General features: G+C 36.7%; 1 protein-coding gene across 2 annotated transcripts in view; it reads right to left on the reverse strand.

The window, feature by feature from the left end:
- The window catches only part of APAF1 (apoptotic peptidase activating factor 1), a 30755-nt gene extending 10845 nt beyond the window's left edge, over window positions 1–19910 (reverse strand). The window contains exons 1-17 of one of the 2 annotated variants that reach the window (XM_063154831.1): window positions 19838–19910; window positions 18557–18698; window positions 18092–18281; window positions 16665–16862; window positions 15487–15670; window positions 12461–12573; window positions 11810–11941; window positions 11164–11402; window positions 10051–10218; window positions 9126–9257; window positions 7184–7297; window positions 6439–6617; window positions 4913–5039; window positions 2859–2984; window positions 2140–2271; window positions 1352–1477; window positions 230–391 (exon numbers count right to left, since the gene is read on the reverse strand). In XM_063154831.1, coding sequence (XP_063010901.1) covers window positions 230–391; window positions 1352–1477; window positions 2140–2271; window positions 2859–2984; window positions 4913–5039; window positions 6439–6617; window positions 7184–7297; window positions 9126–9257; window positions 10051–10218; window positions 11164–11402; window positions 11810–11941; window positions 12461–12573; window positions 15487–15670; window positions 16665–16862; window positions 18092–18281; window positions 18557–18694 — 2460 coding nt within the window. In that variant the 5' untranslated portion in view covers window positions 18695–18698; window positions 19838–19910. Of the gene's footprint in view, window positions 1–229; window positions 392–1351; window positions 1478–2139; window positions 2272–2856; window positions 2985–4238; window positions 4330–4912; window positions 5040–6438; window positions 6618–7183; window positions 7298–9125; window positions 9258–10050; window positions 10219–11163; window positions 11403–11809; window positions 11942–12460; window positions 12574–15486; window positions 15671–16664; window positions 16863–18091; window positions 18282–18556; window positions 18699–19837 lie in introns of those variants that run through there. The other variant, XM_063154832.1, reaches the window with a different exon arrangement.
- Between the last annotated feature and the right edge of the window lie 116 nt (window positions 19911–20026).

Here is a 20026-nt window from a genome sequence, read left to right on the forward strand (position 1 = left end):
ACTTCACTACTGACAAATAGTTTATATGCTCAACACTCTACATTCTTGAATTCAAAAGGTATTCCTCTTAGTCACAGGTTTGTTGACCACATATTTTTGTTTACTCACACTTGAAATCAGGCACTTCTACCTAAAAGATTTTAATGGCCTGGATTTTCATCTGTAATCATAATTTCTACCTATATTGTAATACACTACTTCCAAAAGAATACTAAAGTGAGGTACTTACCAAAAGCTTATTTTTGGCTACCACCAAGATCATGTTACCATTTCTGGACCATGAGCAACATTTGACTAAAACCTCCACATCATCTGGTTGTTCATCTGCATTTTTAAAGAAATCTTTTATCTCAATACTTTTCAGTTCATTTCCTGAGCGTGCTTCCCAAAGCTGGAATAAACAGAAAACAGACACAATCTATTGGCTGACGTAGGTACAGAATACAACAGGAGAGAGCTCCCAACTACTTCTTAATAAAAAAGGGCAGATAATAAAATACAAAAGCCCTTTTCTACTTTCCCTAGTCAACAAACAGCATTAGAATATTCACAAGTCCAAATTATTTATATATTAAAAAAGGAGAAAAACAAATTAAGAAATAAAAACAAATCACAAAGAGGATTATGCTGCAGCAGAACTTTCTCCTTGGGTTTTTCCCTCCTATCATTCCAGCTAGAATGCTGCCTGAACTTCCACTTAAAGAATAAAACCAAAATAAACACCTGCCCTGCAACTCTGTAAACAAGCCACTCACCATGAGAATTCTGGTACACACCTAGATTTGCACCTTAATTTCATTGAGAGACTTCCAAAAATCTAGGGAATATTTCTATCCCCTTCACCATATTTTTCCTTATGCACAACAGCTTTACAGTAAGTATCTTTCCTGATACTTACACTCCCAGAAAAACACAAACCTCTCTGTTTTCTTCTAGAACATACAAGAAAACGGCACATGGAAATTGCTTTTAATTTTTATGTCTCCTGATTATTCATTTTCAGAGACGACAAAACTTTCAATTCACCTAAAAACTTACTGTTTCTGGGTAAAGAATTTTTACTCCCCACTCAAGTTTTCTTAACAAAGTGCATTAGAGGGCAAAAACATTCAAAATTAGGCTAGTTAGAATTTATTTGTAACTACAAGCAGTCAACTTTTTTTCCTGGTACTGGAAAAGCCATTTCAAAATCCTGCATTACAAATGGGACCAATAATCAACTGTTTCAGGACTGAATGCATTAAAGCTGATTTTGCAGACACACAATTTTCTTACACATATTTTGCATTTGATGCAAAACCTGCCCATTCATCATCAAAACAAAGGGCTGATTTAAAAATATAGTGTATACCTTTACTGTTCCATCTGTTGAGCAGCTAGCAACATACTCATCATTTGGTGAAAATCTGCAGTGATTGACAGAATTTTCATGCCCTATCATCGTATTTCTACAGTATTTTCCATTCAAATCCCAAATCTGCAAGAGAAATAAGCATATAAATATCATCATAATAATGAATTATTTAAAGACAGATCATTCACGTTCTTCTCAAAATCATACACTGGCAACAAAACACCACTTTTATTTTTTCTTAGTTTCACATGCTCATGGACTGGATGTTATGGCCTGGCCTACCCTACAATTTACCTCTATCAGGTAAGATGCATGAAAACTATTAACATCAGAATTACAAAAATCTAGTTTAAAATTTCTGTACAGTGCAGAAAAGGCCCCTGACCAGCACAAAATTACTGAGTTTCCTCAGATTGAGAAAAAAAGCTGTGTCATGCCTCATTCCTTTTCAGCTTTCTAAATTAGAATTATGTAGCTTACACACTTCAACAAAAACAAAATGTCTTAAGTTAGTCTTGAACAGTCTGAATATCACCAAAGTCCTCACCTTCATGCCCTAACAGAGGACTTGCCCATTCTCCTTTGCTGAGTATAAACACTTCTATTCTGCCTTGCTGAAATCTGATAACAGAGCTGTAGTCAACACTCTTGATCTGTTGCCATGTCTCTTTTCCCAGGCTCATTTAAAAAAAACATTACTTTGCCACGTTTAGATAAATTTCAACATCAACAACTACTCTCTTATGACAAACAGCACGAGAATAATCTCACTCTTTTCCACTTACTTTGATGAAAGTGTCATTTGAGCAGGTGGCCAGAAGGTACTGACCACTTTTGTTATTGAACTGGCAGCAATTGACCTGCTCCGAGTGCTCTTCATACACACACCTACACTGGCCTGTTCTTGAATTCCAGACCTAGGCAGAATTAAAAGATGAAACACACTTTTTAATATATTTAACTAATTGTTTTCAAAATCTGGAAATTATGCCTAAAACATTTCTAGTAATACCTCACAAATATTTTGAAGAGGGAAGATTATATATTTACATAAAGAAGCAAGACATTATGAAAGGAAAGGTCATAATTCAGATTAAAATCTGATAAATTCTGAAATTCCAACAAGATTTTGCTAGTATAATGAGGAATTAAAAATCCCAACTATTTCACAGGTAACAGAAAAAAGCATTAAAAAAAGAGTTATTAATAGATTCATCTCATGTTATGAGTAGGATTAGACTCACAAATTATGTTCTAGTTAAAAAGAAACATGAGATGATACAAATAAAATAAGTGGTTAATTCTGCATGCATGATGTTAACAATAAGCATCTTTTATTTTATGTAACAAGTGGGGCTTTTCTGTGTGTCAAGTATTAAATTATCCACATAATATTTAAGATAGTTTAAAACACATTTAGTTTTAATAATCTGTGCTGAGTTAATTAAACAAAAATTCAAATTTTGAGTTTGAAAAAAAAATAATTTTTTCTTCATTCCCTCACCTTGACTTTTTTATCACTTGAACAAGTTGCTACAAATTCACCATCTGCAGAAAAAGCGCAACAGAGTATTTCATCATCATGGGCATTTATCTCCAGGAGTCTCTCTCCACTTTCTGCTTTAAACACCTAAAACAAGGAACAGTAAAACCTTATAACTTGCAAACAGTTTGAAAACATGTATATAAGTTTCTTTTATCATCTCAAACAGCTCTATTTATGCAAGCTCTTAAAAAAATGGGTTGATTTTTGAAAGGATTCATAATTTCAGGGACAATAATTTAATTGTAAAGTCCTGCAAGGGTGATAAAAATTGTAAGAGAGAGAATTAGTGAAAATTGATTTTTCAAAATATTTTTGTTCTACCCCCACTCTAACCTAAGAGCCTTGCCCTTTCACAGCCAATTTTAACAGTAACTAGAAAATACAACCTATTAACAAAATCTAAGATATTCATAAAACTACAAATTCCAGTTTTATATGTATGGGACATTCATACATCTAAAGTAAGAATTTCAACAGAATTGATGATTGGAAGAACAAAAAACCAAAAATAAATAGGGGAAAATTGACAGGAAAATTGTCACACATTTCAGTCTCAAGTTAGACATAGGCAATGAAAGGACAGGTGGGGGAAAGTGCAACATATTAATCCATTTCCTTAAATTCTGGGATTTAACTTTACAGTGTGGGTTGGGCAGGGGGTGGAAATCAGGTGTCCCTTTCCATCTTAGGTTACATATTCTTTAATTATTAAAACAGACCACAAGGTGTTCTTTACAGCACTTTTCAGATTTTTGTTATTGAACAGAAATACCAATGACAATTAAATGGTTGGTATTTGTTCAAATAAGAACTTAAGTACTGAAGTAACAGGAAATCTACCTTCACAGTAAGTTCTGCAGAGTATCTATTCTTAATCCAGTAATCATTTTTTAAGTAGCCTTGAAAACTGAAAAGCTTAAGCCATAATTATAAAAAAAAAACATTAATAAGCTCAAAGTTTAGAAACAAAAAAAAAAGGATTATGGCTAATTTTCCTGTTAATTCTTCAATGAGAGTTTAGTTTAAATGCAATTGCAATCCACAGATTTTTTGGGTGTAAAATGAAGAAAAAGATAAGCAATCTGCAGTGTCAATAATGAGGCCATTAAGTACAGAAGCCCAGCACAGCAACTACAGCACAGCATGAGTACATCCACCAGGCATCTCCTAAGTGGATGCCATGATCATAATTCTGTACAGGCCAGCAAATAAAATAAGCAAATAAAAAACCCAGTAACAACACAGTAAGTAGCCAAATGAGCAGCAACTTAGTACTCAACTTCTCAAGCATCCAAAACAATACCAATGGTTTGCAGCAAAGTTGTTCTTTTCCCTTACCTTTGGCTGTCTGAATATGGGTACTTTACCAGGTTACTGGCTGGCTGATTGCTAGTTTTCTTGAGAGGTGGCTGACTCCCCTCCAGGCAGACTGCTGGCAAATTTATATTAGTCACGTTCCTCTCTCTCTCCTCTCATCTGCTTTCTAAGCACTTTGGGCCTGTATCCAATTTAATGCTGTCCTCTGCTTCAGGCATTTTCTCCACAGATGTATTTCTTATATGTTAAGGCATTTAACTAATTAAACACTAAAGTGGCATAACATCCACTACAATCTCATATAAATAGTAAAGCTGTACCTAAAACATCTTACTGCTCAGTACTGTAGAAGGTCTACTGTGACCGGAAATAACGTTTTTTGCAAGCAAATATTAAATAAGCTGGGGTGCATTGCTGGGCTGTGACCTTTCCCATATCATCTTATGTTCACACATTAGGGCAGTGAGGGCATAAACCCTAAAATCCCACCATTCAGCTCTTGAAGATAATGCTTACTCATTCTGAACATGCAACTTGGCACTTATGCAATAATACATCCTTTTCAATCATTTGTCTCCAATTACTTCCTAGATCCAAATATTGCCACATAGCAACAGAAGAAAAGTGATAGGACTGTTTAAATGTTTTTGAAATGGTAAACAGCATCTCTTTTGACTCATTCACAGGTGTCTTACCTGAAGAGTTTTATCAGCTCCACATGATGCTATTCTTTGTCTGTCCTTAGAAAAGCAGGCATGGTAAACTGCATCCCTATGTGGACGAACAACCAGGCGGTAGAGATTTTTCAAGGATTTTTTATTTCTGCAGGGGAAGACAATTACTTAGATGAGTGCCTTTGTATTATTCAAAATCATCTCTAAGGAGATTAACACTTTTTCACACATCTTGAGCAGCAAGCTTTATAAACTAACAAAACAACCAAGCCACTACACCCAGCCTTCACGCTGAACTAATAAAGGAAGCAGATATTCCAACATTCACTCAAAGGTTTATATTGTGCTCCAACAGTTCCAGCTTAGAGACCAAGGAAGATAACAGTTTTATGATCTGAAAGATGCTATTTCCAAATGTAGACTTTTTCCTGAGAATTCTTGTTCTCCTGAAGGAGAACTCTTCCTTTTCAAGCATACTAAAAAAAACTAGTATATTTGCTTAGATCTGCACAAATTTCCTTAATTTCCATGACAATGGCTTGATTCTTATCACTAGATAGCTAAATAAGATCTGTGACTATCACCACTTTTTAATCACAGATTAGGTACAGGATATAACTCACCTTAGATGACTCTTGCCTCACTTCAACAAAAACTTAAGAGTTAGTAGCAATCACAATCATCCTGTTTAGCCAGATCTTAACACAGAAAGCTGACACAAATGAGATGACTTGGTGATAATGATCAAAAACCTCTCTGTCCTGAACTAACTAGATATTGACTCCTGAACCGTGCAATTTCCAAGCAGTTTTGCTAAATAAAATCACCAAATATTCAAAGAGAGAACTAATCTGCCAGGCTTGTACTATAATTGCTTGACACAGAGTCACTCTGTTTTATAAGCACCAAGTACTACCAATGTCAGAAGAGAAATATCAAACAGAATCTAAGAGAGCTACGAGGTCAACTAACTATTGGACAAGGCTGGGAAAATGTGTAGATCTGTATATCTTTTCCTTAAACAACTTCCAAAAATACAGTAACAGCAAAGAACTGTTTAAATTGGAGAAGTTTCAAGATTGTGTAGAGATTACTATTTCCCATCTCGCTACTTTATAAAACTTTGCAAGTTGGCACAAATGCTCTTTTTTAAAGTCACAGTTTACTTTAAAACCTAAAAACATACACTAACATACCAAATACTGGCACTACAATTCTAACTTTAAAATAACACTATTTAAAGAAGATTCAAAGTCATATTGTCATCTTTGCATTGTTATTAAAAATGAACAATAATTGAATACAGAAGTAAATACTTCACTCAATTTATTTTTATGTAATTATTGCTGAGTTGTCACCTTACATATATCACAGGTTCCCCTTCTCCCACAAGTTCTTGAAAATTATTACACCTTCTTTCCCCAGGAGAAAACCCCAGCAGTTCCTACACAAATCCTTTTATTACCATACATGGTATTTAGTTGTGCATTAAATTATTTCCTTGGTCAAGGGATCAGCATATCAGCAGACAGGCTGCAGCTACTTACACCCACTCCAGATAAAACGTTCCTGTTTCCCTTTGAGCATGTAGCTTGGCCTGTTGATACACCTCTGATGTCTCTGGCTGGCAAAGGCCCAGCTGGATGATGTCAGGAAAGGGCTGCCGGCCAAGAAGGTGCCCATTTAAGGACAGAAACTCCTGGAAATTCTCACGCACTGTGCTATCCTAAATACAGAGCAGACATTTGATAACACAGAAAAAAATAAATCTTAGGATTGATTTCCTTGCTTTTTAAAATTTCTATACAGCTAATATTCTTACAGAAGCCCTTAGCTCTATTTTTCTATTAAGTTATATTAACAAATACATACAGTAGATTGAAATATTTCATTATCCTATTCAGAAAGCACAGTATTTCAAACAAATAATACTAGTAATAGTGATTTATTCAATAAGCAGTGTGATATATCAGAAAGACTATTCCAAGTGGTCAGCATAATTCTACACCTCCTCAAAAGCAGAGTACCTTACATACTCACCCCTAGGTATTGATCACTAAAGCTATTGAGTTCCATGGCCAACCACTCACACACTGAGGTTAAAACAAACAGAAAACTGAATTTCCTTCATTTTTATCTTCTACAAGTTAAAGTTCAATTTAATATTGGTTTCACGCTTTGGTTTTATAAGTGCTCTATATACCTGCCATATACATACATCCAACAAAATGCAATTACAAAACATAAAATTATATTTGGAAACAACTGATCATTTACCTTTTATTATCATACCTTTTGATCCAGGACTGAACTATATTCGACATATTCATGAATCAGGTGAGCAGGCCCCACCAATTCTGTTTTAGCTTTAATCCAATCCAAAGAAAACATAAGATCACAAAGCTCCTAAAAGAAATACAAATTTAAGATCAGAGTGTAAGTGTCACAACAGAATCTACTTGGGGGAAAAAGAAAAGCACAGGAAATACATTAGGTATTTAATATACTTTAGTACAACTGTCTCTGTTTGAAAACTTAGGCAATTTCCCATTTCCTACATCTTAATTGTTCAGTTATAAAAATTCAGTGTACAGAAGGCTAAGTTTATTATTTCAAACTGCTCCTTGATACAGCTAGGCAGACAGGAGATGGAGGTACAGAGCAATTCTTGACTTCTGCAGCACACGAGACCTGTTTACTTAACTCTGGAAAAGCTTCTTGTGGTCCAGTCTAGCGAAGATCACTGCTAATAATGGTTGTTGATCTTCCTAAGAGATGCTGGAACTCCTAAAACCATTGGTAAATGATCAAGGGCATCCTGCCATCACATACTTTCATTCCTTCAGTGCTCTGGGTTGTATCATATCATATGGACTTGTGAACATCCAACTGATCCAGCCAGTCCCTTACAATTTCACATCTGTCCCACAAATGAAAAGTCCGTTTCCACATTCATGGTCCTCAAAACCATGAGGCTGGGCACACAAGGTCTGTCAATATTATTAAAGACCCAGGTAAAAAAAAGCATTGAACTTTATCCCTATTAGTTAGATGACCATCTTTAACAAGTATTGCTCCAATGTTTTCTTTAGATCTCCTCAAAAAAACTGCTTAGCAGCAACACTGCACAGCTGTAAAGCATATTCTAATTTTAAATCAATAAATACCACAAGAATTAAAATATTATCAATGTTAAACAAAGAAAAGGAATACCTCTTAGCTTTATTAGCCTTCCAACAAGTAGAAATCATTTCTAAATAATGAAAAATGAGTGATGCATAGAATATAAACTCTAGGAAGCATATAGTCACAATGAGCCAGGCTAAAGACTTTTGAGAAGTTAATTCTACAGAATGTAGAAAGGTTGCCATAAAAAACATTTTCACAACACACTGAAACTGAAGATACTAAGATATAAATATGATTCAAAACACCTAGACTTGTAACCAACATTTACTATGAAGGTTCCTATAAGAGATAAATCCATTAAGTGTATTATATGATAAGTCAGATGAACCATCTTGAAAGAAGCTCAAATGAAAAGCATTGGGTACTTCTGAAATAAAGCAATTAACATCCATGACCAAACACTATTCAAGACATTTGAAACTCTAATTCAAGTGAAACTACCAATTATTAATCTTTCTGCATGATTTACTTCTCATAATAGCTCAATATCTGAAGAAGAGTAGCTGGCAAAAATGACAGCAATTTCTTTAAGGTACCAAGACAATTCTGGAAACAAGAGACTTGCCCATCTAACTCTTGATGGGGGTTTTTTGCTATTGAAATCAGATAATGAATTTTTACACCAATCTCTATGACATAAGAGGAAAAAGATAACAAGACTTCTGAAGATAAAAAAGTAACTAACTGATAAAATGCTCTGATGAAATCAATCTACTTGTATTATTACTCAATAAAGAGAGCTTGGGTTTTCAGAAAGGTTTAGAGAAAACTTATTAAAGCTTCTTAAAAAGGAAAAGAAAACCACAAGCATTATGATATAAAATAGGAAATCTTCTCAAGCACTGGTTGAAAAGACAAGACACAAAGGGTAGAAATAAAGCAATTTTTGTAAGGGACAGCAATTATGAGGACCTCTATGTTGAGTGTTCACCCAGCTGGACTAAAGTCAAGGGGAAGAGAGGCTCAACTGGGAGAAGGCCTGAAGGGAAAAGCAGAGGTAAGAGTGAGTAAAAAAGGGAAGCACAGGACACCTGTCAGAACCCACCTGCTGCATTTTGGCACCTGCCATGTGATATGCTAGAAAGTTATACCAGTACATGCAATCCTCTTGAGATAGAACAGGTGTATTAAGCTTGTAGTATTTCTTGTACTGATTTACTATGTTTTTATGTAGCTCCTGCAAAGTGAAGAAAAACATACTTTAGGCACTGATGAATTATAAGTATTATTATTATTATTACATTGTAAATAGCATTGAAGAATAATATTATTTCTCAATTGCAATACATGAACAAGTGAAATAAGAAAGCTTACCATCCAAAAACTGTACACCTAACCTAATTCACTGCTAAAGATTTCTCCAGGAATATTCTCTGTATATTGAAGGACAGAAAAGCAAGCTGTTAATCCTCCTTCTCATACTGAGATTAGCTACCAAATCTCTCTTCATCTTAAATGTGGGTAGCCAATAACAACAACAACAAAAAAGGATCCTTCTAAAGCAAGACAAAAAACTTGCCTTTTCTTTATATCTACTCTTTCTGCCTTGTACTTCAGAACTGAAACTGAGCCCAACTTACAGGTCATCTTCCTCAAAGTACTGCCTTAAGTTGAAAAAAAAAGGAGCAAAAAGCATTTCTCTGCATTAAAGTAGTCTTTTATTCTGGTAGGGCCTTGATGTCTTTGGAACCAACAGTGGAACATTACATCTCCTGCTGGAAACATCTGATAGAGAAATAATGGTTATAGAGTCTTCTCTCAGTTTAGTTTCTTAGCTGCAGATGTAACCATGAAGAAATACTCCCACAGTTTCAAGCTGAAAACTAGTATTTTTAATTATTCAGCCTTAAGTTAAATTTAATTTGGAGCTATGCTATGAAGCTACTCAAGGTACAAACAAAGGAACATTTTCTGCAAGATGCCCAGCTTTGGAGAGTAAAGTTGAATGCAAGTATCAGTTGACACACTACCTGAAGCTGGTTGCGGTTCTTCTCTGTGAGAAAGTCAAGCTGAAGATCATGTAAATAATAATGGAATGACTTCCCATTACGATCACAGAACAACAGTGACTTGTTAACAAATTCCTGTAGTATATCTTCAACTTCTTCAGTTTCCATATCCCAAAGAATACAGAGAACCTAAAAAGTATTTACACAAAACCAGAAAAGAAAATCAGAACCAAGTTGTAATATGATTTGTATGAATATTATAAAAGGCTAGCAATTAACTGTCAACAAAATGCATATTAACAAATATAGACACAAAGGGAAACCAATTCAGTAAGTTAGCAATTCCTTCATACCAGACCACTGGACAGATAATAGAAGCCAACCTATCTTTTGTCTATTTATTCTGACTTATGGTGACCATAAAAGGAGACAAATTCCACATAACAGTTTTCAAGCTTTCAGTGAGCTCAATTACAATCTAATTAAAGAACGTTATACAGAATGCAGATTAAACTTATCTGGTATTCACATTCTTTGAACAGAGAGAGACATAATTCTCTCTCCCAGGATTTTTCCTGGGGAAGGCAATAAGAAGCTAAGAAAATAAGAGAACAATTCTAATCTCTACTTGCTGCTCCTGTTGTTTGGCACACGTGGAATGCGTTATGGAGATTGTTTTCTGAGAGTGATTGGTTAATTGGGTTCTGGTGATGGTTGTTTGGATTGACTGGCCAATTGGGTCAAAGCTTTGTCATGACTGCCAGGAGACAGTCACAGGTTTTTCTTTAGTAGTATCTTTTCAGTATAGTATCTCTTTAGTAGAGTTATAATATAGTATTAGTGTAATATAACGTAGCTTAATAAGGCATTTCTTCAGCCTTCTGAAATCATGGAGTCAGAGCATTGATAAACTTAAACTGTATGAATGTGTTTATTCAGTTATGATTATTTTGGTTTCACTACTAACAATTCGAGTCATGATGCAGTAATGTAACAAATCTACCCAATCTAGTAATTATTATTAAGTTACATACTGTGGAAGTTATACATGACAATTACAAATTTTGAGAATTCTTTAAGGTTGTTGTTTGTATCTCACCAAAAATCACAAGGTTTCTGCACTGCTTTTATTACCTTAGTAGGTACTTTAACATCTTTTGGGAGGATAGAGAGGTCTTTATAGTAGTCTTTGTAATTGTCATCCAGCTGCTCAACACTTATGGACATTGCTTCATCAAGGGCTTCGTAATCATAGGAGGAAGATTTTCTTATTCTTCTAAACTGCTTATTCTGCAGCTGCCTGAGATAGTATTCCCAGCGGCTCGGGAAGTCTCGGAGTAATGCACCTATCAAGGATATCACTAGAGGAGAACCTGAAGGAAAAGATTAAATCAAATTTAGTGGTCATCAAGGAACACAATCCAACAGTTGATGGTCATGTGACTGAAACAGGTAATGTTCCCAATACACTGGTTAAATTCTTGAGGTGTGGAGCAGAGATAAATAAAATAAACACTCCATGTAGACATTTGTAAACTCCCCAGATTTAAGTGTAATTGTGGTGCAGAGGAAATATACTGAGGAAAACTACCCAAAACTCAACATGAGACTTCTGCTAAGCTTAAAAAAACCCCAAAATATTTAACAAGCCCTTGTATTTTACTTAACATATATAGTATTAAAGGATGTTCCCGTCTCTATTTTTAAGTCAAAATATAGAAGAAAAAAAAAAAAAAAGACATTCAGTGGTAAATTGTATGACAAAGAGCAACTAGAATACCTTTGCATTCTCTTACAAGAGTGTTAGCTTGTTCTGGAAGTTCTGATATTTTCATATTCACAAACAGGGATAAAATCTCCAGTCCTTTCTCATGTGCTAGTCCACTTTCCACATGAACCTCGTATTTATTGCCTAGAAACAGAAACGTGGAAAAAATTTCAACTAATGTAAGAAAACAAATGGAATTCAAAGTATTTCCCAAGCAAAATCTGGAGCAAAGCTTCATGATTTTTTGCATAGTATTTTATAGGACTAAGAAGAGTATAAATTCTACTTATCAGAATCAGTTTGCATTAGAGACACATACACAGAAAAAAAAGCAGACTATAAGCTAGTAACTACAAATACATTACGAGCAGTCACTGGTGAACAGTGTAGAGATCATCAGTCTAACAGCACCAGTGTCACAGAGGTTAATTTCTTCTGTTGAGAATTACTGCACTCATCAATGTAAACGTGTAACTTTTGGGATAACATACAACACTTCTTTCACAAAGAGCATAAAGTTTTTCAAAGCAGAATTCTAAAACCTTGCCACTTGTGCACAGATTGATAGACAGATTCTATCAGATTCTTTTGAAAGCTCACAAGAACAAACTGCAGACACAGACACACAAAATCTGTGGTGCAGGAGAGGAAAGTGTTCCTTACCAGCCACAGCATCTGTTACACTCCTGTCCCTGCTTGTGATCAGTACCTGACATTGATTATCGAATGCTTTTAACACCCAGGAATCCCAAATGTCATCCAGGACCAAAAGAGATCTAGTGAGAGAAGAAATACTTCAGATCAACTATTAATGCTAAAATAAAGTATTGCATTCCAATAAAGAAAACAAATTTTCATAATTTAATATTAGTATGCAGAATATCTTAATAGTATGTCCACAGAACAGTAACAAAGCTGGTAAAGGGTCTAGAAGATGTCCTAAGAGGCACAGCTGAGGGAGCTGGGGTTGTTTAGTCTGGAGAAAAGATGGCTCAGGGAAGACCTTATCAATCTTTATGACCTGAAAGGAGGTTGTAGCCAGGTGGGAGATGGTTCTTTGCCATGTCTCAAGGGGACGTATGAGAGGAAATGGCCTGAAATTGCACCAGGGCCGTTCAGATTAGATATCAGAGAAAATAATTTTCTGTGAAAGAGTGGTTAAGCAGTGGAATAAGCTGCCAAGGGAGGCAGTGGAGTCATTGTCTCTGGAAGCATTCAAGAAGTGTCTGGATGTGGCACTTAGGGGACATGGCTGAGGTGATTATGGTGGCGCTGGGTTGATGGCTGGACTTGATGATCTTGAAGGTCGCTTCCAATCTTGGTGATTCTATGATTAAACACTGTGCAAGAAGCTGAATGCAGTTATCTCAAAAAGGTATTTACCATTTATTATTTCATAGCTACAACTGAAGTGCAAACAATGTTTTGGGAAACATTTCCATTAGTAGACACCAGGAAAACCAGAAATATTTACTGGTTTTAAGTCGCTAAGTATCATAAATCGAGAAAAGAGTTGTATAAAACTAAATAACTCTGACACAGGTTAGTGATGAGCTTTGTGGGAAAGCATTTAAGTTTCCTTTTGACTCAAGAGTTTTCGATTTTGTTCTTGTACCTTTGGAAAGCTGCATAAGACTAACCCTCTTGTGAAGCAATTGTCTTGAATGGCAAGGCTCTTACCTAAATGATATTTCATATTGACTACATACTCCAATCATATGGCCAGCCACATTTGTAGGTTCCTACATGGAATCTCACCAGAATAATGTACAGTAGACTTCCCTACACCTGCCTATATATAACAGAGAAGTTACTGAAAACTGTTTTTAAAAGACGGGGTTTGAGGGAGCAAGAAGTCAAAAAGACCAGCTGGCAAGCAGATGTATGAAAAGAAATAACAGTTACTTGCCTTCAGAGAGTTTTAGCTATTGACATCTAATCCTACAAATTGTTTACATTTACTTTGCTTGCTTTTTAAGGGATGGAATTTTCCACTCCACTCGTTACTGGTTAAGTTGGCCAATTCTCACTGAAGCACGACAAAACTTCCGTGTTTTTGTTCAGCTAAGTGGCTCTTATGCCATCAAAGCCTGTAAATAAGGATTTGATCCTCCTTAAAGAAGTGCATACACACCAGACCACATTCTCAAAGATACATTTAAGTCTTGGATACCCCTATCTCATTTTTATACAACTCTTCTATTAATAACCTTTTGATAAATCAGAGGGTTCACAAGAATACTAGCATAGCCATGAAGGGCTCGTTTTGTGGCACTTTCACAATTGAAAATATGATGGGTGACATGAATTACAGCCTGATTATATGTTTTTAATTAACCTGAGCACTTCAAAGTTCTCCCATTCATTAGGCACCAGTGATTTTTCTCTTCCAGTCACACCAACAGAACTTAAATTCTAATTAGGATTATTTTAAAAACCTTATAACAAAGAGAAACCAAAACAAACAAAAGCACACCCCAAACAAACAAAACCCTGTGAAAACAATCACAGGAGATTAAATTATGTAATTTCTTATTCTAAACTACACCATAGTTTCCAGTTTTCCTTTGACTAATAATTTAATCCCAAGAAACATACCGGCTTCAAAATTTGAATTCTTTGTCTAATACTTTATTCCCAAGAGATGTACTGGGTTGGCTGTCTGAATCCAGGTATATCTAAAGTGACTTCTTGCTGCCAAAGAGAATTCCAGAACCAGAGAAACAGAACCAGCTTCTTCCCAAGCTGCAGTGAAGCTTTGTTTCCCATACACTTGCACCCTCTATGAACCTTACTCCCAGGCACATTCCCCTCTATTTCCTGCCATGCCCACTTCTGCATTAAAGAGTTTTGTTTTGTTTTGTTTGTTAATAAACAAGGAATAACAACGGAAATGTGTCAGTGGAGACAACCACTTCACATCCCTCAAGGAAAAGTGCACTTTCAGCTGATAGATTTCTCTTGGAGGACCTGTCAATATTTCCCATATCTTTTCTTCAAATTCAATATTTTTATTTTTTTTTCCTGTGCAGAAATGCCAGTATGTTATCTACAAAGATCACAAGGCTGGAGCATTATTCCCAAGATAACTCACTAACAAGCAGGCTCATTTAGTTTAGTACAAATTTTCCCAGAGAGTAATTAAATCCTCAGCAAATAACAAAAACTATTGCTCAAAGGTGAAAAAAGCAGCGCAATGACTGAGAAAGACACTGGTTTCTTGGCAATAATTAGTCATATCGTGAAAACCTGATTTCATTTTGATACCTCTAGACCAAGGACTTTCTAAAGACACCATCTGTTCTGGAAAGGAAGAATTTTCTGCACACTTTTTTCTACTGTATGATCTTCACATAATCAATAAAGTGGTCTACACACACAGTGAGAACACTGAAAGTTAGAGAAATCCTTATTTCCAGTTGTTTGTTCCTATCTTTCACTATTCAAACCCATCCTTCATTATTTCACTATTTGCTTTTTCAAGCAAACATGACCCCTGCACAGCTGGTTAGCATATTTTGTAAATAGAAGTCTTTTTAGCCCAAGTTAGGAAGTTGGTTAAAAACCCAAAAATGTAGACATGTGTAGACACATGTAACCACAACACAGACAGCTCAGGTGATTGGACCAAAGTTACTCTGCAAAGTTTCATCAGTTGAAAGAATAGTATTTGATTTTACTGACATCACCTGGGGTATTTGCGCAACATCAGCAAACGAAGACGATCTTTAGCCTCCTCAATGTTCAGTGGTGGCCTTTGTGAAAGAGTGGAGTCATGTTCCAACCTACTGCAGAGATTCTGAAGTTTTATCAGCAGCCCTGCTTTGTCCTGCTTCCCAACAGAGATCCAGTGAACTCCTCCTGGAAAGCAATCTAAAAAGAAAAGCAGTATTAATCATGCTGTACATTTTAAATAATTTTAAATATTTTATACCAACTTACAGTAGTAAGTCAACAAACCTCTAAAATCTGTTGCAAGCCATCCCTGCAACTCTACTATTAACACCAAAGGGTGGTTCTACAAAACTACTGTTTATTTTTAAAGGAGTAGATTCTGTAGGGCAAGTACCCACAGAATTTCCACACCATCACTGATGCTGTTGTCCCTCCTTTCTACACATCTTCCTTCCCGTCCCTCCACAGCCCCTTCTGCATCCATCTTCTTGCTACCATTTACATTTTTAACTGTGTAGTACTGCAAGAGTTCAGAGCCTGGGGTGTAAAAAAAACCCTGAAACAGTGATCAAGGAGACATCTAGAAGAATCAGCAGAGGATGCTATAGCATCTATCCCTACATCATTATTTTCTTTAATGCCAAGTCCTACTTTCTCCTCCTAGTGTCCTGTGCAAGGAAAAATAAATAAAATAGAAAAAATGCCATTAAACAGTTGCATCTATGACCTACTTTAAGCTAAGGCAATACTAATCACCCACAAACGCCTTTCACTATTGAAATCTATGCAAAAGTTAGAGCAAGATTTTTTTTAAACTCACATAGCATGGAGAGGAGTCTGAAGACCTTACAAGCAATGCCCAAAAGGAATACAACTAGATATATTATTTTGCACTAACAGAAATAACAATTTCAAGTTAATTAAGGATGCATCTACTCTCATAAATCAATGCAGATTCTAAGGTGAAAAGCTATTCCAAACCTTTTTCTAAAAATTAATAGAATACTTAGTGGTCCTAAACCAGGAAATGGTTATGAAAGCTGTATGTTGCAAGCAAATATTTCAGAATCACCTAAGAAATTTAGAAATCCAAAATACTTCCAAGGTGACATATGATATTGCACCATACATGTCCAATATTTGTATATCCACAGTGATATTTATAAAAATACAGATGTTTTTCTGAAAGTACCTTCCAAGAGCTGAGGATCCCTTAAAGCTTCTGCTGTTAAAACAGTCTTCCCACAGCCTGCCATTCCATAAACTGTGACCCAACCTGGGTCACTTCCCAAGCAGTACAGTTTCTTTTTAATAGCATCTACCAGTTTTGGTCGAGTGACAAACACAACTGGTCTCTGTGGTACGCCCCCTTCGCAGAGAATGGTCTTCACTAAAGTTAAGAACAAGAAACATCAAAATAAAACATAAGCTCTTTTCAAACTCAGCCAAACAACTCTTCACCCAAAACTAGTAGGCTCCCTCCCCACCTCATGTCCCATAAAAATGCCCTAAAACCTGCTGGACTCAAAATACCAAAATCTAAAAAAATATTGTTATTTAGAAATAAATTACTTAGTATGTAACTAGCCCCCTATCTAAAACAATGTTCAAATTAATAACTGCACGAGGAAAGCTTGTTACATTAATCCCTAGAAGTGTAAAGAGAATTAACATCTCCTATGGAAACTGTGGCAAACACAGGAGCTCAACATCACTATACCCAACAAAGAAGTCACTTTCTCAGCCAGAAGTCACCACACTGTGGATGCAGCAGAAAAGGAAGGATGCTGTGTAGGGCCTTTCCTTGGCAGGTCACAGCACAGCACCGGGGTCCAAGCAAGACTTCCATTGATTTAAGCTGAGATTGCATGACTTGAAAGAGGTAAAGCATAACAGGAAGGGAAATGTGCACTTCATCTACCTACTCTGTGGCCATATGGACCATAACTGATAAACTTTGATTATCTACATAGCCTTGAACTCCACATGCCTTTGACACTTATTAAATGCAGAGTGCCAGTAAACATGGCAGTTAGTCATATGCAGTTAGCAGGTTCTGCCCCTTAGAAACTACAAATTTATTTCATGTCAGTCAAAGATGATCCTGATGAAAATGCAGGTATAAGTTATGGAACTTATATAGGGTAACTAAAAGATCTGGTGGAAAGAATTAAGTAACCTAATAATTAGATCAACTAGTCAATAATCAACTATATCAGTGTAGGTTGAGAGATTCCAGAATAATCTTCTAGATAAATATCAGAATTTTTGAGGCTACAAGTTTTTCTTTTAATAGGTACAAATGAGAGTCTTCCTTTCTCTAACTTGTAAAATTTTTGTTGAGAGTGAAAACTATAAGAGCATCAGTTCTCCTGCCTTTTAAAATCAGCATTTTTCAATATAAACACTTTCAAGACGACCTATAAAAATTGTAACTGTTGTAGCTCTCCTGTCATATTTAGATGAAATGGACATAGTTACTACACTACCAAAACAAATCAAGTGCACCAACTGCTCCTTTTTCATTGGAACAGGTACTACACATAGTCACTTTCAAAGGAATAAAAAAGACAGCTTTTGTTCACACTCAAGCACAGGGATTGCTGCAGTTACACTGACCATAGGAAGTCATTCCATCCATTGAACTCTTTCTGTTACCAGACGAGACAGCAGGGATGCCATCCTGAAGAAGTGCAGCAAGATCTCTGTACCCTTCATGGAGCAGTGCATTATAAAAGGACCTATATGAATTATTATCTTTTGTAAGAATAATGTTTATTAGCATAGCTGCTCGCTCCTTCCGTGTATTCTAGGAAAAAAAAATAGAAGAGGTATTATACAAAACTAAGCAACCTCAGAAATAATTTAATATATCACTCTGTAAATTATAGACTATTTATAGTGATAAAAATAGCCTTTAACTTACCAAGCCCTTAACATTATTAATAGCAACAAAAACTGTGTGCTAGACTTTGACAAAGTCAGGAATTAGACAGTCAGAAAATACTATTTTATAAAGGATGAAATACAGGTAAAATATGTGAGCAAACTAGGAAGTGAAATAGCAGTGAGTGATAATTCTACCTGTTGCTTCACTCTCTCCTCTTCCTGTAATGTCAGTACTTCATCAGAAATCATGCGATCCATAATATAAGAAGTCTTGATGTCATTTTCCAGTGCTTGACGATTCGTAAGCAAATAGTTTCTACTCTTGACATCCATATTTCTTCAGGGTGAAAAGAGCAGGGAGAGGGGGTGAAGTCAAGTCAGACTGGGAACATAACTCACAAGCATGAGGAAAGAAGTTTTAGAACAGCTTATAAATTTTGGTATTAAAATCAGAAAGAGTAGCAAAGCACAGCTAATTCTGAAAATAGAAATTATTTTCCCCATTGCTATGAATTTATGTTTATGAACACTTTCAGAACTACAAAACCAAAGACTACAAGCTTCTTATGTACTAGCACCTTGCTAAATGTCTCTATTGAAAGGTCCTCTCCCTGCTCACTACATCTTTCAATTTTTTTTTTTTTAATCCTTAGATCATATGGTTGGGACAACAGGATGAGAAAGAGGACTGGCCTCATCGCACAGGATAGATGCATTGTTGTCTCCAAGTTCCATACAAGGACACTTGGATGTTGACATATGACGGAAGAGGGAGCACCCAACACTGCCACCGAGTGCGCTATACCTTCCTTTATCAGCATTTGGACACTCAACTTCAAACTCGCATTCTTCCTCCATATCATAAAAAACCGAATGTCTGAAGAAAACAGGTGAAAGCTATTGACTACGGCATGAAGGTTTCCCAGAACTGATCAGCGACTCCGAGAGTCCCAATTGATCAAAATGCCCTCTCTGATCACACTCCTGCCAGCAAAGCTCCATAAACAAGTCCAAACTCCTGCACAAAGCGCACATGCAGGTGCCTGCAGAAGCGTTCGCTTTTTCCGGCACTCTCTCCTACAGGAGCTGGGTAGATATAGAACAGCTGCCTTTGGATAAGCCCGTGATGGAGTGCCTCTTCCGCTGTGCTGACAGAATTTCCTATTTTCACTAAAAATTACGTACTTAAGAAAGCATTTATCCCACCGCACCGCGAAGGAAAGGAGACGCTAAAGCTCCCTGGTCGAAAACCGGATAATAATAACAATAACACTGCCACACGCGAAGCAAATACGGAAGAAAACGCTCCACAAACATGCAAAACAAAGCGTTAGCTCACACCGTGCCGCTGGTGCCAGCCGCCAACCAAACAGAAACCGAGGCGCTCAGACCGCCCGCCCGCCGACCCCTACCCTGCCCCGGCGGCACCCCCGCGGTCCGGTCCGGTCCGGTCCGTCCCTGCGGTACGCCGCTCACCTGGCGGGCAGCGCGGAGCCCCGCCGGCCCCGAGCCGAGCCCTGAGGCGCAGCCTCTGCCCCGCAGCTCCCGGGAAGGCGGTGCCGGCAGCGCTTCCTCCTTCCGGGCCTGGGCGGGGAAGGGCCGGCCCAGCCCAGCCCAGCCCGGCCCGGCTCGGCCCAGGCCAGCCCGCTCGCTGCCTGCCGCCGC

This window comes from Melospiza melodia, chromosome 4 (assembly GCF_035770615.1).
Source record: "Melospiza melodia melodia isolate bMelMel2 chromosome 4, bMelMel2.pri, whole genome shotgun sequence".
NCBI lineage: Eukaryota > Metazoa > Chordata > Aves > Passeriformes > Passerellidae > Melospiza > Melospiza melodia.